The sequence below is a fragment of the Stomoxys calcitrans genome, chromosome 1, assembly GCF_963082655.1.
Source record: "Stomoxys calcitrans chromosome 1, idStoCalc2.1, whole genome shotgun sequence".
Lineage (NCBI taxonomy): Eukaryota > Metazoa > Arthropoda > Insecta > Diptera > Muscidae > Stomoxys > Stomoxys calcitrans.
The window spans coordinates 150,241,437-150,252,217 of record NC_081552.1 but is presented as its reverse complement, the minus strand read 5'-3'; the positions used below and the strand labels follow the sequence as shown (position 1 = coordinate 150,252,217).

At 41.0% G+C, this 10,781-nt stretch overlaps 1 protein-coding gene across 1 annotated transcript in view; it reads right to left on the bottom strand.

The window, feature by feature from the left end:
- Positions 1-9,848: 9,848 nt before the first annotated feature.
- Positions 9,849-10,781, bottom strand: part of LOC106092275 (serine protease nudel) — a 54,304-nt gene continuing 53,371 nt past the window's right edge. The window contains exons 16-17 of the mRNA XM_059360744.1: positions 10,379-10,510; positions 9,849-10,314 (exon numbers count right to left, since the gene is read on the bottom strand). Coding sequence (XP_059216727.1) covers positions 9,897-10,314; positions 10,379-10,510 — 550 coding nt within the window. The 3' untranslated portion in view covers positions 9,849-9,896. The remainder of the gene's footprint in view (positions 10,315-10,378; positions 10,511-10,781) is intronic.

Genomic DNA, 10,781 nt, shown 5'->3' with positions numbered 1-10,781 from the left:
TTTTTACAGTTTGAACATATTTGCTCGCCGAGGCCCTTAAAAATTGGTTCAGAATTGGATATAGGTCCCACATTGTACTTATAGGCTAGGTGTAGGGTATAATACAGTCGGCACCGCCGACTTTTTCCCTTCTTTACTGGTTTAATGATAGTACATAAAGGCTTGGGTTCCCAACAATCTCCTACCTGACAATTTTTAATTTAATTTGCATTAATTAAAGTCTGCATTTCTCAAATACTATTTCATAAGCTCTTGATTATTTTTACGAATTTATTCCCATTGAAGAGAGCGAGAGATGTACTTACAAAAAAATATATATGTTAAACACTGAAAAAAAAACGAAAAACAAACAAATAATATATTTAGACTACTAAACAGGTCCTCTTGAAAACCTGCCCTTTCCTTGTTAACTAATTAAGTGCTTTAATATCCTTTTGATTCTTATGTTACATACATACAAACATACAAATAGTTGTTTTTTATACCTGCCTAAATACTTTGTATTGAAATTAATAATAAAAAAAAACTTACAAAACATAACAAAATCATGATTAAAGATGTTTTTAAGAGTTAACAAATATTGAAACGACAAAAACAAAACAAAAAAGAAGAACATAACATCAACAATCATGTAGTGCAATGCAATTCGTTGTGATCCTTAACTTAACCGGGAGCTAATGAAACTATTTTGTAAACACCGTTAAAATTTAAACCCAATTTAGGGCCAAACATCAACCACGAAAAGATTCTCTCTCCCTGCGAGACATAACATCGCAAAGGACAAAAATGCGTTCGTTGACTATAATTTGTTGCATGACAAGACTTTTGAAAACGAATCTCTTGCCCAATGTATTCATTCTAGCAAACCAATTATACATAAACAAACAACACAACCACATGCATACACATTAATACATACGTACACTCACTCGTATATTGTTATAAATAATTTTGTTAATCCCTAAATCCTTAAACTATTTACTTTTAAAGTAAAAATAATAACAACAACAATATATAAAATTTCATAATAAAAAAAAAATAATTAAAAATATATGCGACTTTCATTTTAGGTTGCTATTAGATTTTGGTAAGTTAAGACAAAAACTACTAACCTACTACCTCCGACTCTGAACGATTTAAAAAACAAGTAAACAGGTGCCAAGTTCGCCCACTGTGGATTCTGTTAAAAATTTCTGCCAAAACAGGCAAAAAATTAACCTTCTAGGGGTCGTAGAAGGCTCGTAGAAGGGAGAACGGTTCTTATGGGGGCTATGCCAGTTTAAAGACCGATTTAAACCATGGATATTGGAAATTATATATGTTCAAAATTACAACCACAATTACGGCTGTCACTGCGGCTGTGAGACTTAAGGCGATGGGAGAATGGATTGAGGATGGGAGCAGCTCATAACATCGCGGTATAATCGAGGCGACGATAGGAAACCTGGAAGGAAGGGAAGAGGTTTCCGATCGGATACCTGAGATGAACCTAGAAGTCGAGTACGAGCCACTGCTGCCATCAGCACAGTCTTGGATTGACGGAACCCTAGTATTGCCATCTGGAAGATCATGTTACACGGATGTATCAAAGCTAGAGGACAGAGTTGGCCTGGGGGTATACATTGAGAACCCAGGGATTGAGATCTGTTTTAGACTGCCTGACCATAATACGGTCCAGCAGGCGGAGATCCGGGCGATCACGGAGTGCGTGAAGTGGTGTGGTGCTAACGCGAAGACGTCGACTGTGAACATCTTTACCGACAGTAAAACTGCCATAAGGGCAATAACAACCAGGGCGGTAAGGTCACGAACAGTCTTACAGTGTAAGAAGGAGATTAACGCCTTCTCTGGCAAAATCCGCATAGTTTGGGTGCCGGGCCATAACGGAACAAGGGGAAATGAAAGGGCAGACGATTTGGCGGTGAAGGCCAGAAACTGCCGTCAATAAACTTGGTTAACCCGAAGCCTTTCGGGTTGACCCAGTCCGAGTTAAGGGAGTGGCCGACGAATGCGCTTGCAACATTGTGGAACAGCGAAACGGTCGGTAGGACGGTGAAAATCCTATGGGGCGATCCAGATCGTGAGAAGGCGAGGCTATTACTGAAAGGAAGCAAGAAGGAGGGCTCACTTATGTAAAATCGGTACGGCAAGTGAATGTGTAGGGCATGCGGGGAAGATGATGAAACGTTGATGCATTTCCTTTGTCATTGCCCGGCTTTCGTGTCTAACAGACACCGGTACTTAGGTGGAGACACAATGCCAGACATGAACCAACTTAGGGGAGTGGTATTGAAAACAATTAAGGATTTTGTAAGTAGCACGGAATTCCTAACTTGAAATTTTCTTTTTAGAGGTTACTTTATAGTTTTTAGAGCGCACAACAAGCCGATTACTGGCTCAGGTGTATGTCCATACTGGCATGGGGCGGATTAATATCTGCACCCTCTTTTCAACCTAACCAAAACCGGTCAACAATTGCAGCTTCCCGGTATTCAAGATGTCAAATCGGGAAATCGGTTTATTTGGGAGCTATATTAGGTTTTAGACCGATTCAGATCGTACATGGCATTATTGGATTATTGAAAATCGTAACAGAGTAGTAAGTGCAAAATTTCTCAATCGGACAACAATTGCGGCTTCTAGGACTTCAAGAAGTCAAGTCGAATGACCACTTTATACCAGATTTAATCCGATATGGCCCATTTGTAATTCCCAACAACCTACAATCAATGTAAAGTATCTGCGCATAATTTCGCCGTCTCGATTTCCACAGACTAACGGACGGACATGGCTAGATCGACTAAAAATTTCAAACCAATCAAGAATATCTGCACTTTATCAATATTTCGAGGTGTTACAAACGGAATGTCTAGATAAGTATAAACAATTAAGGAAAGGCAATAGTCTGGCGGTACCGACTGTATAATACCCTAGACCTAACCTTTAAAGTGGAAATTGAGGCCTGTATCTAACTCTAAACCAAATTTGAAAGATTTCGGGAGGTTTTCGAATGGGTTATAAAACAATCCGTATGATATTTCGAGCAAGTGCGTTTGAAATTGTATTAACTAGGGTTCTATATGGGCAAATAGGGTAATGTGTATATGTATATGGAAGCTAAATATAAATCTGATCCGGTTTTGATAAAATTTGACAAATATTTAATTATATGTGTCACTTTTCGTGACAATCCGTTCACATATGACCACATTAGTGCAAATTATTCCAACGAACATGTATATGGGAGCTAGGAACGTAGCCAGGGGGTGAGCTCTCCCTCTACAAAATGATTTTATCTTTAGAAAAAAAAAAAAGAATTATATTTTTTCCCCAGAGTTGTCAACGTCGAATGCAACAGTGGTGAGACAGGGAGACGGTAGAGCATTCCTAGCATCACTTTATCTGCCTTTCGACTCTCCGACTCCGCCACCTACGTCGGAGCTGCAATGGCTGGTGAGGAAAGCGAAACAGACAGGTAACGAGGTGCTAATAGGGTGCGATGCGAACTCTCACCACATTTCGAGGAGTAGCACCAACACTAATAAGCGGGGCCAAGCCCTGGCAGAGCTCTTGAATACTAACGACCTAATAACACTTAATATTGGTAACACCGCTACCTTTGTTAATAGGATTAGGGAGGAGGTATTAGATGTGACGATATGTTCCAAAATTCTGATCGATGAGGTTCAGGATTGGAGGGTCTCCATGGAACACTCTTTTTCTGACCATCGATACATAAGGTTTAGAATAGCACGGCCAGTGCCGAATCCGATGAGCTTGCGGAATAAGTTGAAGACAAACTGGACAAAATTCGGAAGAAGTCTTGGGCAAGATAATTTAGATTGTCCAAGCATAGAAGAGATTGACGAGAATGTCAACAGGATTACGACTGCACTGGTGGGATCCTTCGAAGATAGTTGTCCTCTTCGGGAAAGGAAATCAGCCCAAGAAAAACCCTGGATGAGCGGGGAGATTCGCAATATTGGGAAAAAGGTCCGCAGACATTTTTAACAGAGAGCGTCGTAAAAAAGTGGAAGTTTATTGGGATGTATATTACGCACGGCTCAAGGAATACAATGAGTTTGCCAGAGCGGCAAAAAGTGCCTCCTGGAAGATTTTCTGCAAACAGGTCTATAGCGTTAATAACGCCGCCAAGATAAAAAGTTTCTCTCAAAAACCCATGTCCAAACTGAAACTTTAGTAGACGATATGGGAGTGAGAGCAGAAACAACGGAGGACATCTTGAGGCTTTTGATAAAAACCCATTTTCCACAGGATACGACGGGACTGACGGAGACACCGGAATTCACCCGGACCTGATGAGATATTTCAGGCGTTACCACAGAAAGAGGCAGACTATCTGGCCAAAATTTTCACAGCGTGCCTAGGACTTTCATATACTCCGAAAGCCTGGCAGGAGGCAAGGGTGGTGTTTGTACCTAAGCCCGGCAAAGCAAGTTATGCGACACCAAAGGCCTACAGACCCATAAGCCTTACGTCCTTTCTACTCAAAACCATGGAACGTATTGTGGACACCATGATAAAGAGTATGATATCCAGGGAACTGCTCAAACACAAACAGCATGCCTATGTCAAGGGAAGGTCGGTGGAGACTGCCCTGCACGAGGTTAAGCATAAAATAGAAGAATTCTTTGATAACAAAACGTACACACTGGCGGTATTCATTGACATCGAGGGGGCTTTTAACAATGTGCGGAGCGACAAACTGATCCAATCCTTAGACCAGTACCGGGTGGACCCGGTCCTTAGAGACTGGATGAACGATATGCTAAGGAACAGGTGGATAAATTGTGTCCAATGGCATAAATATAAGGGAGAAAGTGGCACAGGGCACGCCATAGGGGCGCATTTTATCGCCACTCCTATGGATGACCACCATAAATGACCTATTACGGATGCTGACTGAGGAGGGATTTGAACCCGTCTGCTACGCAAACGATATTATGATACTTCTAAAAAGTAAGGATCAGAACGAGCTATGCAGAAGGCCTGAAAGGGTATTGCATATGGCATATGACTGGGCTAGAGCCAGAGGTCTCAATGTTAACCCAGAGAAGACTGAAATATGCCTGTTCACGAGAAAGACGAAGGTGGGCCAATTTAACGCACCACGTTTCCTCAATAAGACGATTATGTTATCTGACAAGGTCAAATACTTAGGTGTGATCTTGGACAGGAAACTGAATTGAAAGTGTCACATTCAGGAGCGTACTGAGAGGGCTCACAGATGTTGGGCACTATGTAGTCAGGCCGTTGGCTCGAAATGGGGCCTGAATACTAGGATAGTCCACTGGCTCTACAGGAGCGTGATTTGACCAATACTTGCTAACGCCTCAGTAGTTTGGTGGACTGCTATGAGACCATTCAGATGTCCGACCCATTGACATACTGATTAAGTGTGAAGCTGCCACTGCGGCTATGAGACTTAAGACGATGGGAGAATAGATTGAGGATGGGACCAGCTAATACTATCGCAGTATAATCGAGGTGACGATAGGAAACCTGGAAGGAAGGGAAGAGGTTTCCGATCGGATACCTGAGATGAACCTTGAAGTCGAGTGCGAGGCACTGCTGCCAGCGGCACTGTCTTTGATTGACGGAACCCTGATATTGCCATCTGGAAGATCATGTTACACAGATGGATCAAAGCTAGAGGACAGAGTGGGCTGGGACTAAGATTTAACACTGTGAAACAGTGACAATGGAAATCCTATGGGGAAATCCAGATATTGACGAGGCTATTGCTGAGAGGAAGTAAGCTGGAGGTCAGTATTTTGCATTTTTGCAAAAATTGCATTTTTATTTTTAAACCCTCCATCATGAAATGGGTACTGCCCCCCAGAATGATGGACTCGCTTCACTTATGATGGCAGCTATATCCAAATATGGACCGATCTGAACCATATTCGGCATGGGTGTAGATTGGAACGGAGGATGTAGTTTGGATAGGCGGAGCGATGAGGACTACGCGCACTAGAGCACTGAAGACTATTCTAGACATACAGACCACTGCGGCTATGAAACTTAAAGCGATGGGAGAATGGACAGAGAATAGGAGCAGGTCATACCATCGCGGTATAATCGAGGCAACGATAGGAAACCTGAAAGAAATGGAAGAGGTTTAAAAAAAAAATACCTGAGACGATACTTGAGATCGAGTTCGACACTGTCTTGGATTGATGGAACCCTAACTTTGTTATCTGATGGATCAAAGCTAGAGGACAGAGTGGGCCTGGGGGTCTTCATTGAGAACCCAGGGACTGAGATCTGTTTTAGACTGCCTGACCATAATACGGTCCTGCAGGCGGAGATCCAGGCGATAACGGCTAACGCGAGGACGTCGCGTGCGAACATCGCGGCAACTCGGACTGCGTCGACCCGAAAAGTTTCGGGTTAACCAAGTCTATTGACTGCAGTCCTATGGTCTTCACCGCAAAATCGTCTGTCATTTCATTCCCCCTTACTCCGTTATGGCCCGGTACCCAAACGAAGCGGATTTTGCCGTCCTCAGAGAAGGCGTTTATCTCCTTCTTACACTGCAAGACTGCTCGTGACCTTACCGTCCTGGTTTTAGTATCTGCACCCTCTTTTTAACCTAACCTAATATTTTATAACCATTAAGCGATGAAAGGTGGATTTAATAACAAAGTACCTGCTGGCTTATCGCCATAAATTTATTTATTTTTAACATAGAAACCATCAAATGCAACAAGACACTAAAAAGAATTCCAGAAATCCGACCCCTAAGAATTTTGAGAAAAAATTATGTTGGATCTTTTTGAAGTGAAACATTGCCGACTTTCGGCAAGCCAATTTCCCCCAAAACATGACCTTATATCAAGGAAAAAAACCTGTTGTTATCTAGTTTTAGTCGTCTACTTTACGCCAATCCCAATTTCATTGGGATACCTCTTTCCTAGCTCGAGCTGGAATTCTTCTAAGACAGCTCCATTCTTGGGTATTTCTCAACTCATTCGAATTTAATGGGTTAATGATATTTTCTTTAAAGACCAAATCATCCAGATTAATTTAGATTTTAAAATAATTATTTCCACCACTTCGCTTTTTCCTTGGAGTTCCATAAATCACAATACAGTATTTAGGGCAATTGATACGGAGCTCATAGTGAGTTAAGATCGAAATCTATCAGCCAATAGCAAGCAACATTAGCTCTGCAGGCTTTGATCGTACCCAGCGCCATGGGTCTTTCTCGTATCTACATTACTTTATTTGTTAATGATAGGTATATATATTCTTGATCTTCGTAAAAATCTAAGACGATCGAGTCATGTCCGTTCGTCTGTCTGTTGAAATCACGCTACAGTCTTTAAAAATAGAGATATTGAGATGAAACTTTGCATAGATCCTTTTTTTTTGTCAATTCGAAGATGGCTCTATCTCTATCCGACTATATCTTGATATAGCCCCCCGGAGGCCATCATAGCGCAGAGGTTAGCATGTCCACCTATGACGCTGAACGCCTGGGTTCAAATTCAGGCGAGACCATCAGACAAAATTTTCAGCGGTGGTTTTCCCCCCTAATGCTGGCAACATTTGTGAGGTACTATGCCATGTAAAAATTCTCTCCAAAGAGGTGTCGCATTGCGGCACGCCGTTCGGACTCGGCTATAAAACGGAGGCCCCCTATCATTGAGGTTAAAACTTGAATCGGACTGCACTTATTGATATGTGAGAAGTTGACCCTGTTTCTTAGTGAAATGTTCATGGACAAAATTTGCATTTTTTAGCCCCCCTATATAGACTGATCTCTCGGTTTAAGGTTTTGGGCTCATAAAAGGCGCATTTATTGTCCGATTTAGCCGAAATTTTATACTTTTTAACATTCATCTCCAATTTGGCTTAGATCGGTCCAGATTTAGGTATAGCTGCCATATAGACCGATCTTTCGAATTAAGGCTTTGGTCCCATAAAAAGCACATTTATTGTCCGATTTCGCCGAAATTTGGGACATTGAGTTGTGTTAGGTTCTTCGACAACTTTCTGACTTTCATATAGACCGGTCTCTCGAATCAGGGTTTTGGGCCTATAAAAGGCGCATTTATTTTCCGATTTCGCCGAAATTTGTTACAGTGAGTTGCGTTAGGCCCTTCGACATCCCTCTTCAATTTGGCCCAGATCGTTTCAGATTTGCATATAGCTGCCATATCGACCGATCTCTCGATTTAAAGTCTTGGTCCCATAAAAGGCACATTTATAATCCGATTTGACACAGTGGCTTATGTTAGACTATTCGGCATCCTTGTCTGTCAAAAAAAACAATATTCTGTTCTGCAAAATTGAACAATGACTTGTACTTATTAGACCACTTAACGTCCGTGACGAATTTGATTCAAATCAGACCATAATGCGACATATCTGCTATGGGGGCACAAATTACACATTTTTCATCGGATTATGACGAAAGGTGGTTTACATATTGCCCTAGGTGGTGGGTATTCAAGGTTCGGCCCGGGCGAACTTAGCACCATTTTACTTGTTTGTGATTAGAAAGGAAAAATTAATCATTTTTGTACCCACCGTTTGCAAAACATTGAAATATCTACGGATTTGGCAATGTCCGTTCGTCTGTGCGTCCGTGTGTCCGTCAGTTGTAATTACGCTACAGTCTTTAAAAATTGAGGTATTGAGTTGAAATTTTGCACAGACTGGTATTTCTTCAATACGCAGTTTAAGTTCTTTAATGGCCCAAATCGGACTATGCTTGGATATAGCTGTCATATAGACCGATATGGTGATTTAAATTTTTGTCCGATTTCGCTGATATTCGAAACAGTGCAATTCAATGGCAGCCCAAATATCCGATATGAACATCGTGTATATCGGGCCATATTTACATATAGCTGCCATATAGACCGATATGCCGATTAAGGGTCTTAAGCCCGTAGTAGGCCTATTTATTATCCGATTTCGTTGAAATGCGGAACATTAAGCTTTCATGCTGGGCAATATTTACAAATTGCTACCATATAGGAGTAGATCGATCTGTCTATTTTGGGTCTTAAGTCCATAATAGGCGCATTAATCTCCCAAGTACGCTGAAATTTGCGACAGTGAGATAAGGCGCGTCGATATCGAAACAAAATATGGTCCAGATCGGAGCATATATAGACAAATCTGATTTCTTACCCGATTTTTCCTGAAATTTGAAACAGGGCATAGCATTAAGACTCCCGACATCTTTCCTGAATATGGCCAGGATCGGGCTACATTTAAATATAGCTGCCATCAGGGACCTAGCCAGGTTGCGATTTTAACCATACTTGGCACAGTTGTTGGAAGTCATAACAAAACCCAACTTGCAAAATATCAGCCAAATCGGATAAGAATTGCGCCCTCTAGAAGCTCTGGAATTGAAATCGGGGGATCGGGTTATATGGCAGTTATATCAAAGCATGGCCCGATTTGGCCCATTTACAATCCCAGCCGACTTGCACCAATAAGAAGTAGATGGACGGACGGATAGACGGACGGATAGACGGACGGATAGACGGATGGTCATGGCTAGATCGACTTAAAATGTCATCACGATCAAGAATATAAAACTTTATGGGGTCTTGGACGAAATTGACAAAAGTTGTCATACATTGAGTGTGTGGCTTTAATTGCCATACATAGTGTTGTAACTTTACAGTGATCTTTGTAATACTTCATAAAAATACATTCACTTTGGTTTACTCAATAACAATGACCCTGAGAAGCACCACATGTTTTTTATTATGGTGCTAATTCGATTTAAAGGAAAACTACGTTATTTTTTTACTGAATTTTTCTATTAAGGTTTTTATTTAAAGTACAAAAAAAATCCTAATCTAGACTTAAAATAGCTTAAGCATTATTAAATACTACACACGGTGCTATGAACATTTAATTTCCAGTCTCAAACACTCTTCTGATTCAGAGGAATTCAAACGCTCCAATTCCGCAATAGGGCGACTAGGTTTCACAAATAAAATCAAGTCGTCGTTTAGCAGTAATGGAGACATTTTATTGGCGATAACCGCCTTCGTTGAAGGCCGGTATAGGTCGGCTATGCTCGCGTTACTAAAGGACCGACCACGTTGATCGGGCGCTTCTCGGGTGTCAATAACTTCATTTCGACTGTCGTCTATGAGACGGTAACTGGGTTGTAGATATGGGTTGTAACCTAATTTACTGCATATCTGACGCACTACCGTCACATTGGGCGGTGACGATTTTGGGAAGCATTTCGTGTGCCAGACACCATAACTTTGCTCAATAACCTGCCCATATTGCGGTGATTGTATATTATGGCTGTTAAAGGAACATTAACATTAATTGTAATCAAAATGAACACAAGAAACTGGAAATGACCAACCTTGGATGTTGTGCCTGTTGTTTTTGTGCAATTGGCTGTTCTAGGCCAAAGCAGTAGCGTTCGTCCTCGCCATTGGGGCAATCTGGCTCCTTGTCACACACAAATTCACGGGGTATGCACTCCTGGCCGAACCTAAGAACATTAAAAATTTTACTTTTGGTCATGAACTGTTGCAGGAATTAAATAAGTACGATGAAATTATTTATTTGGATTCATTTACAAATATTAAACAAAAACTAACTTAAAGGTTAATTAATCAAGATTAAATATGCTGATTTTTTCACTTAAACTTATATTTGATATATGTGAAATTTAATATTATTTCGGATAAAACTGTCCAAGGGGTATACATAACACATGTGCTGAAAAGTCCGTAGGATATTTCATAAAAGCAAATAAAAGT